Source organism: Lampetra planeri, chromosome 65 (genome assembly GCF_965212315.1).
Source record: "Lampetra planeri chromosome 65, kcLamPlan1.2.h2, whole genome shotgun sequence".
NCBI lineage: Eukaryota > Metazoa > Chordata > Hyperoartia > Petromyzontiformes > Petromyzontidae > Lampetra > Lampetra planeri.
Window position 1 is genome coordinate 1,205,040 of NC_136171.1, and position 22,826 is coordinate 1,227,865.

The following is a 22,826-nucleotide window of genomic DNA, read 5'->3' on the forward strand; positions in this document are numbered from 1 at the left end:
CAAATGCTCTAAACGCGTGATGTTGATTCTAAATGTGGAGGGGAAAATCTGAGAACCCGGAGAAAAATCCACGCGACCACGGGGTAGAGAGACACAAACTCCAAATATACAGCAGTAGCAGGCATCGTCAGGGTTGGGATCGAACCCACGACCTCCTGTATACCAGGCGAGGTAGTCAACATCTACCACGACCTCCTGTAGACCAGGCGAGGTAGTCAACATCTACCACGACCTCCTGTATACCAAGCGAGGTAGTCAACATTTCTGAGCCACCGTTGCGCCCTTAACATCTCGCCGCATAATAGGGGTGGGGGGGCAACACCACGCCCGGTCACCCGATGTCTCTCTACCATGCCGATGTTTACACAGCGTACGTACCAGCTACTAATGATTTCAAGGCCGTCGTCATTATAGGGAAGGTCCAGAACCGCTTCAAATTTTCCCTGACACTGTTTATTGGCCGTGAGCGGGAATCAAACCACGGGTTCGTAGCGCAGCACTGCGCCACCGCTGCCCATACACACACAGAGACGACGCTGCCCTCGTATCGCCTCTAAAGACTGTTGGGGCATGTGTTGTTAGCGAGTAGAAACCATGAAAGCCGGCACGGTACACGAGGGGTTGGTATGGCAAGCACCATGCAGGTAAGGTTTGATGGGGGGGGGGGCGATGTTTACACACAGGCACCAGGTAGTCATATGAGGAGGCTGGATCGACACAAACAAACACGCCCTGAAACGCACACAAAAACACACAAAGCGCTTCGAGTCACACTCTAACCCCATCTTGTCCGGCCACAGCAGCAATAAAGTACCCCCTCCTGTTCCATGTCATCCGCTGCTCGTGTCACTGGGCCAATTGATATTAATACATTACCTACCTCTCACGCAAGTGAGTCGTCTCGCACACAGTCGCACACTTTTTTTCCCCGACAATCACTCACGGGGCAAATAAATATTAGGGCATTCGTCCATTGATAAGCAGGTTTGCCCCCACCAAAATAATTGAGGTGAAACACAATTAATAATACAATTAATAATACAATTAAAAATACAATTAATAATAGCCTCCCCTACATTTGTAATGCGCAGCAGAGGATTCACTCAACAACTCAGAATCGCCAGGAGGAATTGCATAAAAAGCAGCCAGGCGGTGGTGAGCCGTGGCTGCCAACAATGTCCAAAACTCTGCGGTCCCCTATCTATGTTAAGATGTTTTCCAGACAATTTCAGTGTTTACACGTGGGAGGAAATTGGAGTGCCCTGAGAAGATCCACACAGACAGGGCAGGTTGTGAAGTGCACGTGTTTAGTCTGTTGTCCTTCCCCCCCACCTCCGATTGGCACAGTTGGATATGTACGGTGCGAAAGAAATTCAACATAGAGGAGTCTCTCGATGATTCGCGCGAATGACTGGGAGGATGGCCGCGGATAATTCAAAATCGCGGATAATCCTAAAATATACATTTTCCACGGGTCTCTATCACGAGAAGGTTGAGTTCGGTTTAAGCACGTGACTTGTAATACATATTTCCATAAATAACAATGTATAATTGTTTTTAGATTATTAATTTGGGCTTAAAGGGAAATGCATGAGTTATGAATTTCTGTTAAAGTCTCAGGTGCGCGGTTAATCCGCAAATCGGCTAAAGTGCACGTGGATCATCCAGAGTCTGCTGTATAGTAGACATTAATATAGACATACTGCGTTCCTCTGGTGAGCTATGGGAAGGGAGTTATGCAACATCTGGGTTTGATCCACCAACCCCGCTGCCTCCGCAGTGCTGAAGCCAAACTTCCATCAGTGGAATTAAGCCAACAAACGTCTCGATGTGTTGCAGGACCCTCCTGGAAATAGCATTGAGACTCGATGAAGCTTTCTTGGTACACAAAATTAACTAAAATTGTATTCTTATTCAGATTAGTGATTATTATAATTGAGAGTGGATTGTATTAACACCTAGATAATCTCAGTCACTTGAAAGATACCCTCGTTTACATTTGACAATTGAAAAAAATGTGTGTCGTCACACGCTCCTCTACCCGACACAGCCAATTAATAAAGTTTGTCACGTGAGCAAAGGTCCAGGTTTTGTGACCACTTCAAGACCACCAATCGAGCGGTGAGCGTGTTAGAGAGTTTATCTGACGCGCATTTAAACAATCGGAGAGTTTGATGCAACGCCGATGGTGGCAGCCAGCATCGTCAGGCAATTGCCAGAATTGTAGAAATTGTCCTCCAGTCTTGAACTTCGTGGCCTTGTCCCACCGTACTACGTTTTCTTCGTCTCACTTAATGTCCCCCCCCTGCCTCGCCCACTCCGATCTCAATCTCTCCCACTCCTCACCGTTCCCCCCTCTCCTTGTGCACAATCACCATTTCCGCTCCTTTTTCCTACTTTCCCCCTTACACTGAAACAAACTTCCCCTCCACATTAAGCGAGAAGCACCCTCCTTCTCTAGTTTCCGCTCCTCCCTCAAGACCACCACCTCTGCTCCCTGGCCCATCCTTCCAACTGTAGTGGTGGTATTGACGTGCGCCGACTGTGACAGTGATGGATCACGGGGCGGCGCGGGGTGCGGGGTTGGGCACGCGTTGTGGGCGTGGTGTGGACGCGCGCGCCGGGAGTGAGAGATGACAGGGCGGCGCGGCGTGGGTGGTGAGGCACGATGAGATGTGGGAAAAGAGGATCGTAGCCAGCGCCCAGCGATTGGTCGAATAAGTGGGTGCTCGCAGCGACGTCCGCAGGTGGGGTATAAAGGGGGACGCGCGAGAGCACTCGGGGAGAGTTACCCAGTTGAAGACCCGAAGACGGAGCTGAAGGCCTAGTGCCACGAGACCCCTAGTCCCGCCGTCCTTGTGGGGACCGGGGCCCTGTGTGGCTCGGAGGCGAGGCTGTGGGACCCGGGGTCCGACGCCCCCGTGGGTCGGGCTGGGGACCCACAGTCGAGACGGATACCCCGGGCAGGGAGTGTCCCGAGTAGCTCAGTGGCGTTAGTCGCCGAGTAGCTAAGTGGATGTTGGTCATCCGAGTAGCTCAGTGGGCGTTAGTCGCCGAGTAGCTAAGTGGGTGTTTGTCACCCGAGATACTAAGTGGATGTTGGTCATCCGAGTAGCTCAGTGGGCGTTAGTCGCCAAGTAGCTAAGTGGGTGTTTGTCACCCGAGATACTAAGTGGGTGTTTGTCACCCGAGATACAAAGTAGGTGTTAGTCACCTGTAAACGAGTTTGATAAAATAAAGAGTGTGTTACCCGTGAAGTCGTCTCCCGCCGAGTTACTACATTACAACTGGTGTCAGAAGTGGGGTCCTGTCTTCAAGAAGTATGGACACAAGGAAGACTACCCGTACCCACGAGCGAGGTCGGGATGACGACGGCGTACCGGGGACACCGACCTCGGGAGTAGAGGACGAGGAGTTGCCGCCGATGCAGCACTTCGGGGTGATGGCCGACGCTCCGCTTGCCTCCGACACCAGCCTCCAGGACGCGCACTCCCGGTTGGCGGAGTTGCTACTCGCCGCCGCCGCTGTCTTGGCCGACATCTCCATTCCGGCGAGCGGAAAAACGGCTGCGGGGGTCGTGGAGGAAGCGACGTTGGAGGATTCCCGCCAAAAGGCGCTTCGCGCCAAAAGTCTGGAAGTTGCCGCCGTTTTTGGGGGGCCGCCACCGATTGGCGGGAAAGACGGACGCCATGTGGCCGGACACCTCCGCGCAGCGCAGCCCACGTCATCAGCGCGCGCCGGAGCCCTCCATTTTGCGCCTGACAACCGAGCCGACATTTTACACAACTCCAGCGGAGCGCGGGAAAATCTCTCCGACGTCGACGACGATCGGGTCCTCCAGCAAAGATTGCCCGCGCTGTCGGCGTTCAAGGCGGATGGGGGCGACTGGGGAGCCTTCCAACGAAGGTTCCTCGCTCATCAGGAGATGTCGGGGTGGTCCGACACCACTGCCCTGCGTGCGTTGCCAGCGATGCTTGACGACGACGCGCTTGCAGCCTTCACATCTGCTGCAAGGTCGTCCCGCTCTACGCTCCAGGCCGCACTACACCTGATGGCGAAGGTGTTCGGGCCGCCCTCCACGTGTCGCCACCAGTTCTACGATCGGCGGAAGGTGGCTGGGGAAACGACGCTAGCCTACCGCACGGCACTACTCGCCTTGGCGGACGCAGCTTTTCCCCGCATGGATAAGGAGGGGAAGGACGCCATGGTGACGGAGCAGCTGCTGGTGTTGGCCCACGAGTTGGGGGTCCCCATCAACGTGGCAGACGAGATGGATATCTGCTCCCTGGCGATCGCCACGAGCATTCACGCGTACGAGGTCCTCAAACGCAAGCCGGGGGTCGTCTGCAAATGGGCGGGGAACGCGGCACTGGCCGCCACGATCGCCGAACCTCAGCCAGCTGCGGTGCAGGAGCAGGCCTTCGCTGCATCGCGTCCGGGGGAGTGGAGAACGGGAGGTCGTTCGCCCACACGTTCGCCCCGCAAGCTGGAGCAACCGAAACCTACGACGTCCGTCGTCTGCTACAACTGTGGCCTTCGGGGTCACGTCGCAGCCGGGTGCCGGGCCCCGCGTCAGCGCGCCACAGGACCACGTCGGGACGACGACCAGGGCCACAAGTCATCCCAACAAAACCCGGCAAGTCGCGGCACCTCACACGTTCGGTCCACAAACACGGCACATTCGGGTCGCCGCTTCGCGGTGGGGGGTTCGCGGCTGGGTGCCGGGGGTTCAATTCGGCGAGGGGGGTCCGTACGCGGCCCGCAAGCAGTCGAGTGGTCCGAATTGGCCCACAGGATCGTGGCTGCGTCGGCCGGGTCGTCCGTGGTAACGGGGTTCATTGACGGGGTTGAGGTCCGGGTGCTTGTTGACATGGGTGCGTCGGCCACCATCATCTCGGACCTTATTTATAACATTCTTCCCGTCCAAAGTAGACCCCTTCTGCCAGTAGACGTGCCATTTTATGCGGCGAATGGGGGATCCCTGGGGATCATCGGCCAGATTCGGGCGACTATTTGCATTGGTGACATTAAATTAGCGGGCCCTATTTTTGTATCATCATCGCTGGCCGTTCCCTGTTTGCTAGGTACGGACTTTTTGTCCAAAATGCCCATCAAAATTCTTATAGATCAGGCCTGCATAGAGCTTCCGTCAGGTCGGCGGGTTGCGTTCTTGTCGAGCCCTACCAAAGTGCGCACGGTTTGTGCGACGGTGCAGGCGCTGGCGACTCACACTGTACGGGTGCCCCCGGGATCGCAAATGTTAGTACCCCTTCGGTTCAGGAAGCCACTCGAGGTGGGTGCGGAGGCACAGGGGGTGCTGTTGGGGCCGTCAAACAGAGCCAGTAAGGGCCTCGACTTAGCGGTTGCTCAAACCATGGTGAGAGGGGACAGTGAGCCGTTCGTAATGGTCCTGAATACGGGGTCGCGGCCGGCCGTAATTGCGCAGGGAACGGTGCTGGCTCACGCCGCGCCGCTACCCGTTGAGGAACGGCTCGTGGCTCAAGCAGATTTCACTGTCAAGTCGCATCCTCAAAGTGATGAGGGGACTGAGTGGTTGGACTCGCTGTGTGCGGGTTCTGCTAACTTGTCCGGGGTGCAATTGGGAGCATTGAGGGGTTTGCTCATCGAGTTTGCTGACGTGTTCAGCAAACATAAGTACGATATCGGCTGCACTGACCTGTTGCGCCACCACATAGCTACAGGGGACGCGGCCCCTATTCGTCAGAATCCCTTCCGGCTCAGCCCAGCCGAGAAGGAACATGTGCAATCGGCGGTTAATGATATGTTGGCGGCCGATATCATTTCGCCCTCTTCTAGTCCGTGGGGTGCTCCTATTGTCCTAGTAAAGAAACAGGACGGGTCCTTGCGGTTTTGTGTCGATTTCCGCCGCTTAAACAAAATCTCGATGGCGGATGCGTATCCGCTCCCCAGGATGGATGAGTCGCTGGATGCCTTGGCGGGAGCGCAGTTTTTTTCCACACTCGATCTGCTTTCTGGATTTTGGCAATTGCCACTCGATAACGAGTCTAAACCTAAAACTGCTTTCCGGACACCTGGGGGCCTATTTGAATTCAACCGTTTGCCCATGGGCTTACATTCCGCTCCCGCCACGTTCCAGAGACTCATGGAATTGGTTTTGTCGGGCCTCCAATGGGATACCTGTTTGATTTATCTTGACGATATCATCGTCTTTAGTCGGACTTTCGAGGAGCACCTCCAGCGACTGAGAGCGGTGTTCCTCAGGATGCGTTCCGCTAAGCTTAAATTTAAACCGGCTAAATGTTTTCTGCTTCGGGAATCGGTCAGGTATTTGGGCCATATCGTGAGTCGTTCAGGGATCTCGACGGACCCTGCTAAGACGCATTGCGTCAGCTCATGGCCAACGCCAACCTCGGTCACGGAGGTTCGTAGTTTCATTGGTTTTGCCTCCTATTACCGTCGTTTTGTCAAGCAATTTGCCACCATAGCCAAGCCCCTGCACGCTTTGACGGCTAAGGGTGTGAGGTTTCACTGGGGGGCGGAAGAGGAGGCTGCGTTCTGCTCCCTCCGTGACGCCTTGGTGCAGGCTCCCCCCTTGTGTTACCCCGATTTCACACAACCGTTTTTGCTTGACACGGACGCCAGCAATACGGGTATCGGGGGGGTGCTCTCACAGGTGGTCGGGGGGGTTGAACGGGTGGTCGCCTACGGTAGTAGGGTTCTTTCCCCCGCAGAACAACGCTATTGCGTAACTCGTCGTGAATTGTTAGCCATTGTGTTTTTTACACAGCAATTCAGGCCGTATCTTTACGGCCGTCATTTTACGGTCCGGACGGACCATGCGGCTCTACAATACGCTATGCGCGTGGCACAGCCATCGGGCCAATTGTCCCGATGGTTGGAGGTCCTTCAAGACTACCAATTCACGACGATTTACCGAAAGGGGTTGCGACACTCAAACGCGGACGCCTTGTCGCGGTTGCCGCCGTGCACGGACTGCACATGTTTGTTGGGATCGGCGCGGTGCAAACCCCCGGTCGCCGGCACCCCGGGAGTTGCGCTCGCCGCCACTGACACCCCGGGAGAGGACGCCCCCACGGGGAGGGATTCGCTGTTGTCGTTGCCCCTCATTGAGTGGGGCCGCCTCCAGATGTCCGACAGCTCCCTACTTACGCTACGTCGGAAAGTTGGCGCTCCCGAAGAAGGGGAGGCGCTGGTCGGTTCCTGGGTGTGCAGACAGGGCCTTTTGATGAGGTGGGACAACATGTCCCGGCGTCACGTGCTCGTTGTGCCTGTTGCTATGCGGGGTAGGGTTGTTCTGGCAGCTCATGAACGGCTCATGCATCTGGGTTTTCACAAAACGCTCGCCCTACTCCAGCGAGACTATTATTGGCCGGGGATGGGTAACGACGTGGCGAATATTCTTAAGGGATGCGTAGGGTGCGCCAAAAGGAAACCGCCACCATTGGCAGCTAACCCACCGCTGCAATCCATTCAGGTTTCGCGTATAAACGAATTGGTAGCGTTGGACATCTTGGGGCCCTTTCCGGCTACACCAAGGGGAAATAGGTTCCTGCTGGTTGGCGTGGAATACTTCACCCGATGGCCTATGGCATGGCCGCTCGCCAACCAGTCGGCTGCGGCGGTGGCGGACGCCTTTGTCCAGGGTTATGTGTTGGACAATGGCGCCCCCGAACGCTTGCTGACGGATCAAGGGAAGAATTTTTCGAGCGTTTTGTTGCGCGAGGTGTGCGACCTGTTGGGTACAAAGAAAGTGCGTACTTCCCCCTACCACCCGCAGACTGACGGGATGGTTGAGCGTCTGAACAGGACGATTACGTCTATGTTGTGCCAACAGGTCTGCGACGATCAGGTTGATTGGGACTTACAGGTGCCGGGGGTACTCGCGGCCTATCGAATGGCCCCTCATGCGGCGACGGGGTTTTCCCCATTTTTTCTTATGTATGGGCGGGAGGCCGATCCGGCCATGGACGTCCAACTGGGGATTTCCCAGCCACGTGCAAAATCTAAATTGGCAGACCACATCAAATTTAATATCGCCAAATTGACTGAAGCGCGGGAGGCGGCAAGGTTGAATTCGCGGTCGCGGCAAATTGCAAACGAGAAATTGCATGAGCGGAGGGTGCATACGCATGATTGGAAACCAGGCGATAAGGCCTGGCTGCATTGTCCACATGCACCGTTGGCTACGTCCCCCAAGTTGTTGAGACCTTGGAGGGGACCGGTGGAAATTGTGCGGGTTGCACGACCCCAGAGTATACAGATTAAATGGGGGAAACGCCGTTGGTACGTGCACCCCTCCCGACTGAAGCCCTATGCGGCACCGTGTGACCCCGTTCTGTGCCGTGACGACCGGGCGTGTGATGTGACCGTCGACTCGGGGAGGGAGGTGTCGCAGGCTGATCCTCACGTGTCTCCACCTGACCCACCCCCAGGTGCCTCGGGCTTGACGGCTGCTGACCGTCGAGAGCCTGAACCCCGGGGCACGCACGAGTCCTCGATGCCTGGCCGATGTCTTCCTGAACCGCCGGCACCACCGGACGTTCAACCGCGTCTGGTGCCGTACGACGGACCGGCAAGGCGGACTCGGGCTAGGTCTCAACAATTTTCATGAAGACGTTTTTTCTCTACACCGAGCTCGCCCGGTGTTCCCCTCTGCCGGGGTAATGTCCCGTTGTAGGGACGCTCGGAAGAAAAAGGGGACACTGCACGAGTCGAAAGAAAAAAAAAAAATTTTCCATTTATTTTCCTTTTTGCATACACATTGCTATTGTCACTCGCCGGTTTGTATATATTGTTCTATTGTCGCGGTGGCATTGGTTGAGGGTTGCGGATGGTAGTGTTCGCGTCGTGTTGTGTTGTTAGGTTAGTTGTTGTTCTTGTTGTTGTGTTGTGTTACGGGGCACACAGGGGGGTTTGTATATTTTTATAGCAGCCGGGGCGGCTGCGAGCTATGTGGTAGGGGGTGATGTAGTGGTGGTATTGACGTGCGCCGACTGTGACAGTGATGGATCACGGGGCGGCGCGGGGTGCGGGGTTGGGCACGCGTTGTGGGCGTGGTGTGGACGCGCGCGCCGGGAGTGAGAGATGACAGGGCGGCGCGGCGTGGGTGGTGAGGCACGATGAGATGTGGGAAAAGAGGATCGTAGCCAGCGCCCAGCGATTGGTCGAATAAGTGGGTGCTCGCAGCGACGTCCGCAGGTGGGGTATAAAGGGGGACGCGCGAGAGCACTCGGGGAGAGTTACCCAGTTGAAGACCCGAAGACGGAGCTGAAGGCCTAGTGCCACGAGACCCCTAGTCCCGCCGTCCTTGTGGGGACCGGGGCCCTGTGTGGCTCGGAGGCGAGGCTGTGGGACCCGGGGTCCGACGCCCCCGTGGGTCGGGCTGGGGACCCACAGTCGAGACGGATACCCCGGGCAGGGAGTGTCCCGAGTAGCTCAGTGGCGTTAGTCGCCGAGTAGCTAAGTGGATGTTGGTCATCCGAGTAGCTCAGTGGGCGTTAGTCGCCGAGTAGCTAAGTGGGTGTTTGTCACCCGAGATACTAAGTGGATGTTGGTCATCCGAGTAGCTCAGTGGGCGTTAGTCGCCAAGTAGCTAAGTGGGTGTTTGTCACCCGAGATACTAAGTGGGTGTTTGTCACCCGAGATACAAAGTAGGTGTTAGTCACCTGTAAACGAGTTTGATAAAATAAAGAGTGTGTTACCCGTGAAGTCGTCTCCCGCCGAGTTACTACATTACACAACCATCCCGCGGCACCCCCGTAATTCCCATACCCACAAACCTCCCTCCCCATACCCCATCCCTATTCACCACATCATTTTAGCTACGCTCATTATACTACTCATAACCCTTGTAACATTCCTTAGATGAAGGCGCTATATAAATATTAGGTAAGATAATCGATTATCCGGCACCGCGCGATCATCCGGCTGCTGCTTCCAAAATTATTCAGCGGTCCCTGGCGCCTATCAGAGGAAACCGCTGAACGGCTGTGACCCAGTCCAGCGATCGGCAGCACCACGTGCGTGACGAAGAAAGAGGCTACGGTTGAATTCAGTGTTAAATATGATATAGAGTACATTATACACTATACATACAACTTAAACGATGAAAATACTGCACGTATAGATATCACCCTATGCTGCAGAGTCTTCGAGATTGGAATTTAAGTCTGGTACAGTAATATAGTCACTTTTCAAAGGAGGATATTTATTTTGTGGATTTGTTTATTTATCCAAATTTCATATGGTAAACAAATTTAAAACAAAAAATAACCGATACAAAACACCCAAGAATATGTAAAAATAAGCTGTTTTAAATGTTAATGATGTGGCGATTATCTTGCGTTTTTGAAAATCCGGCGCCACCTCCCCCCCGAAGTTGCTTAATAATCGATGCTCTACTCTATGATTATTTTTTTGTTATTTGCTGTGGGATATGAAGAGACAAAAGGGAAGCCCGCGTGTAAAGAAAAGAAGAGGGTGTTTGAGGCTGGGGGATGCTCAGGAGAGAAATGCATTCGGCCATATTTGTCTTAATCAGAATTAGAATCAGGATATTTCTTCTGCAGGAGGAATCCGATGAGCTATGAAGCTCTTTATTCCACAGATATCCTGTCGGGGCGCGAGGTCAGAACGTTTTTTTTTTCTGGCGCCCCATGCCTCACCCCTAAAGCAACCGGAAAATCGATCATCTCCTGCACGTGGTGCGATGTCATCAATGTGCATCAGCAAACTGCCCTCTACTTACCGGGGTCAGAACACTCGAGGCATAATTGGAAGCTAGTGAGGTCAAACCCTCGTTGGATTAGCTCATGCACAACATCATCATCATCTCTGTGGAGCCGCTAAAATGCGTAGCGAACTAAAAACCAAAAAAAATCAGTAACCAGGAGTTGCCCACAAGAGCGACTGGTCCCCAACATGCTAAACGTGGAATTTCCAACACCATCCTTGATGATCCCAAAACCTCGTCTTCAATGAACTCTCCTCTCCCGTCTCCCACGCTCGTTTGGCTCGTGTCGCGTTATGACCGAGGCTCACTTTGGTTGGCGGTGGGGTGTCACTGCATCCCCCACTCAGTCAATCCAAAGACTCGCGACCTCGCGTGGTGCTTTTATCGTCGTTGCTCTACCAGCCCGGACACAGATGGTGCAAACGCCAGAAGCCACCGTTTGCTGTATATTTGGTGTTGACTGTTATGTTATCCAACTCTCTGTTGTATTACATTTCATTTTTAAGTATACTAGATTTGTGTTTCTGTTTCATTTATACCTGATGATGATTGCTTGTGTTGCAATCGAAACGTCGTATGCTAGTATTTATTTAATTATTTTATCTTTATAAGTGACTTTACCGAAAGAACCAAAGAGTGTATATTTGGAGTTTGCGTGTCTCTCTCCCCGTGGTCTCGTGGATTTTTCTTCGGTTCCTTCAGGTTTTCCTTCCACATTTAGAATCAACATCACGCGTTTAGAGCATTTGGCTTGAATACATTTCACACATAATCCGTAAACCACTTTGTTTTGTGTGATGGTCAGTGTCGCTTCTGAAAAAGAGCTACATAGCAGCTCAGTGGGGCCTTACCTGGTAGTAACATACATAATTTATTATATTATGGATTCACAAAAAACTCTTATTATTTATATTATGCATAAAAACCTCTTATGGATAAATACAAAGTTGTTACAGCTCATCAGACAAACCAGGCGTAAGCACGAGGACGACGAGATAAGGAGTGTATCCAACGTAGGCCTCTTATCTCACACCCTACTTGGCCTTGGTCCAATAATCTCTGGCGTCATTGTGATGATAAAAAACAGCCAAGTGAGCTGTTTTGCGGCTGTGGGCATGCCGCCTTCTCCAGGCATGTATTGTCTTCGTTGCTGCATGCTCACGAACGGAATACCTGCTGCCAGTGGTGAAACCTGTAAACGATTAACATGCTCTAATGTCCAGTATTGCTATCTTTATATTGGGGGGAGGGTGTTATCATTCAGTTTGCGTCAAAGAACGGATCACCTGTCATGTAATCTTATCTTGCCAGGTCTTTGTAAGGCTTGAGCCTTTTGCCAGTTACGGGGTTAGTCGGAAATCAATTAAGCTGTGGAGTTTAAAGGTGGACCAGTCACGCAACATTGGAAGAAAGTAGCAAAGTTGCGTGCAACGCGAAAGTTGCAGTGGCTTTACTTTGGAGAGATACATTCTACTACGGGTGGTTCAGTTTCATTTATTTGGTATAGCCCTGTGAGTCATTCGGCTCTTGAATCGGGAGCACTTGGCTCCTGATCGGAAGGAGGCAAGTGCACATCCCGCCTAGGAATCAACTCCGTCGATCATCACAATAACAATCCTCATCATCGTCGTCTTCGTCATCATCCTCATCGGGTTTCTCAACCATTTGTTGGGTTGCCACCTGTAATGAGTTTGCAGCCAAAAAGTCCAGGAATTGGGATCTCCGTTCAGGACGCGTGATAACCCGTCCAGGAGTTATCGTGCGTCTTTGCTTTCATGCCGGCCCCATCGATCTAGGATTTCCTCAAACGGGGTGGATCGCGCAACTTGATGCCGCTCTATTGATACGATGATAGCCAGGGTGGCTTAATCATCGGGCTTTGCCCATGGTAGACCGCAGGGTATTTTAATTGAACATAAAAATCGAATAATTGTTCTTAACATGTTTATCTGTTGATTCGGGTGGCCCCTTGTAACGCTGCCACATCACACCCCCTCCCCCAATAATTACGCCATTGGGCACCACCAAACAATGACCCAATCTTTGCAGGGCCCTCATTAGGGGCCGTCCATAAATGACGCCACGCACTTGGGGGTATCAGACATTTGTGACGATGTGTGACGAGGGGGGGGGGGGGAGGTTGAGAAATGTGACGTCACATCAAAATGCGCAACTTTAAATAAATATAGACAACAAGTTCTCCTTAATTAAATATACTTTTTAATCAATGTTTTTTCCTACAACATCAGAGTGCAGCGCCACATTAAATACGCACTACAATGAAAATAGTTTAAAGCAATTTGAAGCATGTTTTATTTGGGGGGGGGGGGCAGAGCTTAGTGACGTCATATTGAGGGGGGTATGACTTTTTGTGACGCCCTATGAAGAGGGGGGGGGGGGGAATCCAAAAATCGTCCAAAATCGTGTGACGTTATAGTAGAACTCATCTCAACGAGCACCCCTGTTAACGACTAATCGTTTAACGACGGGCCTCGAAAGAGCCTAATGTGTAGTGTATAGTAGTGTAGTGTATAGTCATGTAGTGTATAGTGTAGTGCACAATGTAGTGTATAGTAGTGTAGTATATAGTCGCGTATAAAATTTAAATGTATAGCGTAGTGTTTAGTAGTGTATATTGTAGTGTATAGTCGTGTAGTGTATCGTGTAGTGGATAATAGTGTAGTGTATAGTAGTGTAGCATATAGTCATGTCGTGTAACGTGTAGTGTATAGTAGTGTAGTGTATAGTAGTGGAGTGTATAGTGTAGTGTTTAGTAGTGTATAGTCGTGGAGTGTATAGTGTAGTGTATAGTGTAGTGTATAGTAGTGTAGTGTTTAGTAGTGTAGTGTATAGTGTGGTGTATAGTGTTGTGTATAGTAGTGTAGTGTATAGTGTAGTGTATAGTGTAGTGTATAGTAGTGTAGTGTATAGTGTAGTGTATAGTAATGTAGTGTATAGTAGTGTATAGTAGTGTAGTGTATAGTGTAGTGTATAGTAGTGTGGTGTATAGTAGTGTCGAGTAGAACCCATTAAAACGAGCACCCCTGTTAAGGACTAATCGCTTAACAACGTTCCTCTATAGAGCAGAGGTGGGACAAAGTCATTGTTATGCAAGTCCAAGTCGAGTCGCAAGTCATCAAATTCATGACTCGAGTCTGACTCGAGTCCAAGTCACATGACTCGAGTCCACTTCTCATAGGTGGGACAAAGTCATTGTTATGCAAGTCCAAGTCGAGTCGCAAGTCATCAAATTCATGACTCGAGTCTGACTCGAGTCCAAGTCACATGACTCGAGTCCACACCTCTGCTATAGAGCCCAATGTGTAGTGTATAGTGTAGTGTATAGTAGTGTATAGTAATGTAGTATATAGTGTAGTTTATTCATAATCAACGTTTTTGGGTTAAATCGCAAATTGCCCGATGATGCTAAATGCAATTACCAGCGAAACGTCGTACTAAAAAATTGTAAATGTTGTGGTTTCACGCTTCAACACACCGGTGGGCTAATGCAGTGAACTTTTTGTCTTTTGTCAACGTGACACTTTTTTTTTGCTGATTGGCCGTGTCGGGTGGTGGAGGGTTACGACACATTTATAAATAACGAGATCTAACCCAAAAACGTTGATTATGTATAGTAGTGTTGTATACAGTAGAGTAGTGTTTAGTAGTGTAAAGTAGAACCCTTCTTATCGAGCACCCCTGTTAACGACTAATCGTTAAAGATGGACCTCCATAGAGCCTAATGTGTAGTGTATAGCGTAGTGTATAGTAGTGTATAGTGTAGTGCCTCCAAAGAGCCTAATGTGTAGTGTATAGCGTAGTGTATAGTAGTGTATAGCGTAGTGTATAGTAGTGTATAGTATAGTGCATTCATATAGCCCAATGTGTTCACGTAGTGATCATTCCCCTGTTAAAGACGGGCTGTTGTAGGTACGGTAAATATTTAATAATGCATTGATTAACCACGTTTATTTTAGTATGATGCGTTAATGTTGTTGTTAGTATCTTTATGTATTAATATCCATTGTTTAAATATTATGAAGTACGTTTTTTGGGTGAAAAAGGGTAACTCGATGCTATCGGAACGAATAAAGCCTTTAAGTTGCATTTTCTTGAGTCGCTTAACGACCGATTCACTTAACGACCAGTTTCATGGAACCAATTACCGTCGCTAAGAGGAGGGGCTCTACTGTCGGGCCAATTAACGAGCGTTGGTGTGGACTCTGCTGTGACGATGCCGTTGCTGCGTGCCCAGGTCTCTGCGGCACCTTCTGCATGCCCTGCCTCCACTGCCTGATGGCCAAGGGCTTTGGCGATTGCATCTGTTTGCCCCTCCTGCCCGGCAGCTCCGTGGCGCTGAGAACCGCCATACGTGAGCGCTACCACATCCAGGTGAGGAGACGCCAGCTCAGCGGTGAGCTCTTGTCGACGGGGGCCCTGTCACTGACTTATTGCACGTGTCCTGTGATCTGGCTACTGTCGAGGCGAAGATTTGATGGATCGCATGTGCACAGCTGTTGGGAAATAACTTATCTTATTCCCGTGGGCATCTTCGAGCGAGAGCCATAGCCTGCGTGTGCCAGGATAAAGTGCTACAAGAGGACCCACCGACTGGAATATTGCACGTGTCCTATGTTCCGGGCCACCATCGACGCGAGGGTGTGATGAGTCTCAAGCTCACAGGTGTTTGGGAAACAACGTTAGTCTATGGGCGTCGAGCAGGAGCCGTGCCCTGGCATTTTCTAGGAGAAGGCGGTACAGCAACAATGTCCACATTGGAATACGTGGAGTTCCAACTCCACGTATTCCGTATGTATGTGGATAGAGTCTTTTTTTTATCTCTGCCCCCCTGGCACGTGAGGGTATTTCTCCAGGCTGTCCGGTTTCCTCTCACACATTAGCACTCATTAATTGGCCAATAACACCGTGATATGTAGAGGGCCGCAGAGCTTGGAGTAATAGTTGGTGGCTTCTGCTATTGCCTTCCTGCTGGTGTGTGGTTCCTCCTCCTTGCGCCCCTGATTTGCCTTCTCCCCCCCTCTCTCTCACTCCGAGAGCGAGCCGCGTCCTGCGCCTGTCGCTAAACGATTCGTCGTAAGCAGCGGTGCTACACTATATACTACACTACTATAAACTTGATTTGAAGCTGTCGTGACTGCAGGAATTGCTCTTTGGTTCTTTCGGTAAAGTCACGTAGAAAGAAAATAAATTCAATAATAGAGCACGACGTTTCGATTGCAACACAAGCAGTCGTAATCAGGTAGAACTAAATTTGAGAGAGAGACAGAATATAGACACGGAGACACACAGACAAACACACAAGCAAAGAGAGTCAACACAGAGACATACAGAAAGAGACACAACATAGACACACACTACTATACACTACACTGTACACTACACATTGGGCTCTATGGAGACCCGTCGTTAAGCGATTAGTCCTTAACAAGGGTGGTCGTTGAGAGGGGTTATACTCGACATCCGTCGGGAACCAGCGGCCAGGAAATGTAGAAAAGAAGGACTTCACGCGCAACCATTGTTTAGTTGTTGTCGTAATCATTGGACGGAATCATTGCTGTGGAGGATATAAAATGCAACGAAAGAGATGAGCGGGGCATCAACCCTCTTGCCTCCGCATTGACAAAAAAAATTTAACTCAAAAGTACTTCTCACGAATCGAATCAGCCGCACACACGGATGATTGCTCCACGTCACGCGCAGTGCGTACACATCAGCACTGGGGAGACAAAGGCGGCCAGGCGTGGTGGTGGCCACCCACCCCTTCGTTGCTCCGCTAACACCATTTGCCCCGACGGTTTGTTAAGGGGCCGTCCATAAATAACGTCACGTGATTTTGGACGATTTTTGACCCCCCCCCCCTTCGTCACACGGCATCACAAAAAGTCAGACCCCCCCTCAAATATGACGTCACAAAGCTCTGCCCCCCCCCCCAAAAAAAATATATAACATGCTTCAAATCGCTATAAACTATTGTTATTGTAGTGCGTATTTAATGTGGCGCTGCACTCTGATGTTTTTGGAGAAAACATTTGCTAAAGCGTCGATTTAATTAAGTAGAACGTATTGTCTATATTTATTTAAAGTTGCGCATTTTGATGTGACGTCACATTTCTCAAACCCCCCCCCCCCCTCGTCACACATCGTCACAAATGTCTGACTCCCCCCCCTCGCTAGGTGCGTGACGTTATTTATGGACTGCCCCTAAGGCCATAACAGGGGATCTTTGTCTCCGTTTAATTTTATGTTTGTTCATGAATTTTGTGTTCCAGGGCTCCATATGTGAAGACTGCGCGATGCACATCTTCTGCTTCTGCTGCATCTCGTGTCAGATGGCGCGAGAGATCAAACTCCACACGAAGCAGCCCGGCCCCATGCAGATCGTGAGAACCGCCGTCATCGATGAGCAGAAGCAGTAGCATCCAGAGTAGTAGCTACAGCAGTAGCAGCAGCAGACACAGTAGTAGATACAAGCAGTAGCAGCAGCAGTAGCAACAGTAGTAGATACAGCAGTAGCAGCAGTAACCACAGTAGTAGATACAGCAGTAGCAGCAGCAGTAGCCACAGTAGTAGATACAACAGTAGCAACAGCAGTAGCCACAGTAGTAGCTACAGCAGTATCAACAGTAGTAGATACAGCAGTAGCAGCAGCAGTACCCACAGTAGTAGATACAGCAGTAGCCACAGCAGTAACCACAGTAGTAGATACCACACTAGCAGCAGCAGTAACCACAGTAGTAGATACAGCAGCAGCCACAGCAGTAGCAACAGTAGTAGATACAGCAGTATCAGCAGCAGTAACCACAGTAGTAGCTACAGCAGAAGCCACAGCAGTAACCACAGCAGTCGCTACAGCAGCCACAGCAGTCGCTACAGCAGTAACTACAGCAATAGCCACAGTAGTAGCTACATCAGCATCCACAGTAGCCACAGCAGTAGCCCACCATTATTTTGAGCCGTAAAATGGATCTGGGAACTCTGTTCAAGGAATTGCTGTTGTTGTTGGCATCCCAAGTTGAATCTCACCGTATGTTGTCCTCTTTGATTTTGCGTTGGGGCATAAGCTGCTCGTGGTGGTGGTGGTGCGTGCGTGAATGTTACGGATAGACTTACATTTGGCTTACCAAACAGACGTTTTGGAATTTTATCTTAACGGGATTTAAATAGCGCATTAACCAACGTGCTTTACGGATAATTAACAACGATACAACAACAATAACGCGTGTGTGAATGTAATGGTGGGAAATGAGGTGAATGAAATAGATGAGATGAAGCAATGGGGGCGAATCTGTGGTGATGATGATTCGTCAATTCGATGAAAGCAAAATTGATGACAGTAAATAACGATGGTGAATGGATTGAATGAATTGGGTTAATGAGTGATAGCCGTGTCGTGGGTTAAATTGAGGTGCACACTGGACTTTGGAGGCAACACTATTGATTAGCTAACACTTAACATCACGAATTAAAGTGGTAGCCACCGTTCCTAACTTAGCTAACCCACGGGGGTTCTACATCACTGGACCAGGACCGCCCACCACGCTTCCTGGTCGACTAGCGGAGAGCTTCATCCCAGAGTTTCAGTTTCATGTATTTGGTATAGCCCTGTGAGCCATTCGGCTCTTGAATCGGGTGCAACCGCAACAAACAAAACATGAACAAGAAACATCTTAAAGTGACTACGCGCAAAACAAAAAAATCCAGGAAAAACAGCAAAGTCTTCCAGAAAAAGCACCATATATCAATGCTGTGTGAAAAAATTTCAGTGGCATGCAAGTCAAACAATAACAACCATAAGACAATTTATATGTAAGTTTTTAGAGATGACAAAGCAGCATATCAGAACAGCACAGAACAGCCCAGTTGTCTGTCCACACCCCGCTTATAACCACTCCGGCGTGGCCAGCTCCGCCCCAGGCCACGCGCCCCTTCCCGATCCTTCGTGAAGGCCCGAGTCCCAACCGCGTGACCCCCCTGGGGTCCCTGGCCCCCCTTTATCCAGTCACGTGTCCTGTTGGGTTCACGCAGAGTGTGTCACGGCCCGACACGACCCCGTGACACCTGCCTACAGCCCCCATATCGAGGCAATGCAGTAGTGTCGTTCTACTACACTACATCCGTATAAATAGAACAATCATTATTATTCTGACAGTAGATGATGTGTGAGCATGACGACTTTGATTGAATGGATTGGGTGGGGGCGAGAAGAGAGAGAAATGGCGAAGGCGTGGATTGAGCACAAGGTGGGTCGTGCAGTCAGTGAGTGCCTACGAAGGCCGCCACGTTGAGATCTGTGCCTCAGCGATGACGAGTGTGTGTGCGTGACGTCTGTGTGCGTGACGACTGCGCGATGACGAGTGTGTGTGCGTGACGAGTGTGTGTGCGTGACGAGTGTGTGTGTGTGACGACTGTGTGCGTGACGACTGTGTGTGCGTGCTTGGGGAGCGGTGGTGTCGTGGTCAGCGCTACGCTGCGCTACGAACCCGGCGACCCGATTTCGATTCCCGCTCGCGGCCAACACCGTTGGCGATTATCTGAACCGGTCCCGGGCCTCCCCTATGTCGACTCAGCCTCAAATGAGTACCTGGTGTGGGGAAACAAAGGCGGCCGGGCATGGTGTTGGCCAACCACGCCCTCGTGTGTCATGCCGTACTCGTTAACTGCACTTGCCTCAACAGACTGTTGAGGGCTATAGGGGGGGATCTTTGCCTTTCATTACTGTGTGATGTTTGGAGTGCATACGATTTCATAAATAAATAAAAAGATTCTGATCTGATAAATACATTGAACCTTGCCTGTGTTGGATCGATTTTGTTTTGTCAATCGATTTGCACCGCGCACAATTGCCAGAAACGCGAAGCAGCCAGCAACAAGAAGCCCTATCAAAGTTGTAATACAGTTTTTGTATTATTATTTTTATTCATCGATTCGTGTTGAAGTGTTCATACGTGGGTGGAGCGGCCAGTGGTGACTCCAGTTTGATTTAATTCTGGCCGCACGGCTAACATCTCCCGAATGTTCTGCGTTAAACATCGCCAATACTATATTCTTTTGTTCTTTCGGTATAGTCACGTAGGTGAAAAAATAATAAAATAAAATAATAAAATTCAATCACGACGTTTCGATTGCAACACAAGCAACCACAGCAAGAATTGTTTTACTGAAGTGGGAGAGATGCCAGGGTTATGGCAGTTAAATAAGTCAGAGAGGGGAGGGTGGAGGGGAAAGAATATCGATCCTTGCAGTCACGAAAACTTCAAATCTAGAATGAATCGCCAATACTGCAGAGAAAAAGGCAGCCAGGGGCACGATCCTTTGCCACAACACCTCATGGTGCGGCTATGCTGGCCGTTAATGGAATTTGCCACAACAATCTGTTGAAGGCGATATGGGAGATCTTTGTTGTGTGTGTGTGTACCTGGGCATAACAACAACATTTGCCCCAGCAGTGTCCGTAGGCTACACTGGATCTGTTGGAAGTGGGAGGTTTATTCGATGAGCTATAAAGCTCTTTTTCATAAATGTCAAGACGGGGCACGGGGGTAAGAGACAGTACAAAACATGATAGTAGTGCAAAGTACAATAAAGGTAAACAAATTAACATGTACAGTAGGCTTTCGCGACCAATATTATTCATAATAAAGGTTTTTGGGTTAGATTGCGTTATTTATAAATTTGTAGTGGTGTTAGCTACTCGCTGTTCGCAAACTGTGAGAGCAGATCGTAAACAAGGTTATCCCGCTCAATCAAACGGTCAGGGTCAAATGGTGTGAGGTAGGATCCAAACGCCAGATTGGGAAGGACCAATCAGAGGGTCCCACAGGGTGGCCGGGGATTGGACAACCCGGCCACGAACAGGTATAAAAGCCAGAGCACTGAGAGCTCTGGGAGAGTTCTACTACACGAAGACCCAAGTCGGTCGAAGACATCTAGGACCCTGGACCAAGCCCTCCAGCCCTTATCAGGGCTAGGGCTCAGAGTAACCAGTGGTCGGGGAGAGATCCCCTAGGTCCAGCCAGAGGACGCTGGGATAGCAGGGAGATTAGATAGCCTACAAGGTCCGGAGGCTGTACCTTCTGAGGGTAACGGGTGAGGGGACCATATACCCCTTAGTGTGATAGGGACTGTGTATTAAGATAATAAACTGTGTGTGCCATAAAGAAGTTTAGAGTCCGTCCTTTACAACACTACAAATTCGTGGAGGGCTTCAATATTCTAGCAAATTGCCCGATGATTCTAGATGTAATTACCAGCTCAACGTCGTACTAAAAATGTAAATGTTGTGGATTCACTCTTCAACACACCGGTGGGCTAAAGTAGTGAACTATTTGTCTTTTGTCAACGTGACACATTTTTTACTGATTGGGCGTGTCGGGTGGTGGAGGATTGCAACACATTTATAAATAACGCGATCTATCCCAAAAACCTTTATTATGAAAGTTAAACAAATTACCCAAACACATACAAATACAACTAAACCATCCCCATCCTACCAGGCAAAACCCACTGAGGTATTAACTTATTTTTCAGAAGCGACCTGGCCACAAAGTGGCTCATCAGTGTGACATTTATAGCACCTCACTTGGTATGCAGGAGATTATGGGCTCCATCCCGACCCTGACGCCTGCTATATAAATTCTAGATTTGAAGCTTTCGTGACTGCAAGGATTCATATTCTTAGGTTTTTTCGGTAAAGTCAAGTAGGTAAAAATTAAAAATTAATAATTGTAAAATAAAAATAAAATAAAAATCACGACGTTTCGGAGGCAACACAAGCTTCCGTCTTCAGGTGGAATCGTCACAGCACGATTGCTGTATCAAGTCAGAGAAATTCCAAGAAAGCAGTCCTTGTATATATACTGGTTGAGGGTGGGAGGAGCCAAAGCAGGCACCCGGATATTATTATTGTGAGGTTCGGTGCGGCTGAAGCACGCTGCTAGGAATGAGCCTTTGTTGTGTAGACTGGTTGTTGTGTAGACTGGTTGAACAAAATTCTAAACAAACATAAGATCCAAGTCCGATTCAGTACAGTACATAAAATCCGTGATCTAATTCCATCTGTGAAATATATCATTCCTGACTTACAATACCCTGGAGTCTACAAACTGAGTTGCTGTTGTGGTGATTGCTACATTGAAGAAACGAAACGTCATATCTCTGATCGTGTCCGCGAGCACAAGTCAGATCTGAAACACGGCAAAACTGATTCTTCCACCGTTGCCGATCATTGCTACAACGCTGTGGGCTCTCATGAAATTGTCTTTTCCGAGACCAAGGTGCTCTGCAAACCTCCTGGCTACCATCAAATGTTTGTACACGAAGCCATCCAAATATACAAACACAGATATAATTTCAACCGTGATGATGGGTACAAACTGAGTAATCATTGGAGAGATGTTATTAACCATGCAAAAAAGATTTAACTACACATATTTAGACCATCTTATTTGACAGGCACTATTCTTCAGTTACCGTATAGTTGCTTCTTCTTATTCACACAGTTTTACCACACATATTTGGCAAATCTAGAATTAATCCCAGCAACGTAGCAAAGTCCTGTTTCATCTACATAACAAGGGCTCAGTCCCATTTACAGCAGCCGCACCTTTACATCAGCCGCACCTTAACAACTCTTGGAACCTTCCAGTTCAACCAGTCTACACAACAAAGACTCATTCCTAGCAGCGGTTTCAGCCGCACCACCTCTACATAACAAAGGCTCAGTCCCATTTACAGCGGCCGCACCTTTACATCAGCCACACCTTACCAACTCTTGGCAGGCCAAAGTTGACTCAAGGTGACTATCGATGGAGGCTGGGGTATTGCCGGGGCAATTAAAGTCACATGTAAGCACGAGCCTGTGAGATGGGTTAGGAATCAGATATAGGAATTCTGAAAGCTCATTTAAGAAGGTGTTGATGCTGCCATCTGGAGGGCGCTAGATGTAAATGATGGAAAAGCACTGATTGTTAGTAGTAAGGGATACAGACTGGACCTCGAAGGTGGCGGGAGCCATTGGTAGATAGAGCTCTTTAATTTTCAAGTGAGCATTGTAAACGACCGCTAAGCCACC

General features: G+C 49.8%; 1 protein-coding gene across 1 annotated transcript in view; it reads left to right on the top strand.

Annotated features, from left to right (window-relative positions):
- The window catches only part of LOC144737209 (cornifelin-like), a 34,471-nt gene extending 14,929 nt beyond the window's left edge, over nucleotides 1-19,542 (top strand). Inside the window, exons 3-4 of the mRNA XM_078619934.1 lie at nucleotides 14,991-15,127; nucleotides 17,026-19,542. Of these exons, the coding sequence (XP_078476060.1) occupies nucleotides 14,991-15,127; nucleotides 17,026-17,172 (284 nt within the window). The 3' untranslated portion in view covers nucleotides 17,173-19,542. The remainder of the gene's footprint in view (nucleotides 1-14,990; nucleotides 15,128-17,025) is intronic.
- Nucleotides 19,543-22,826: the final 3,284 nt, after the last annotated feature.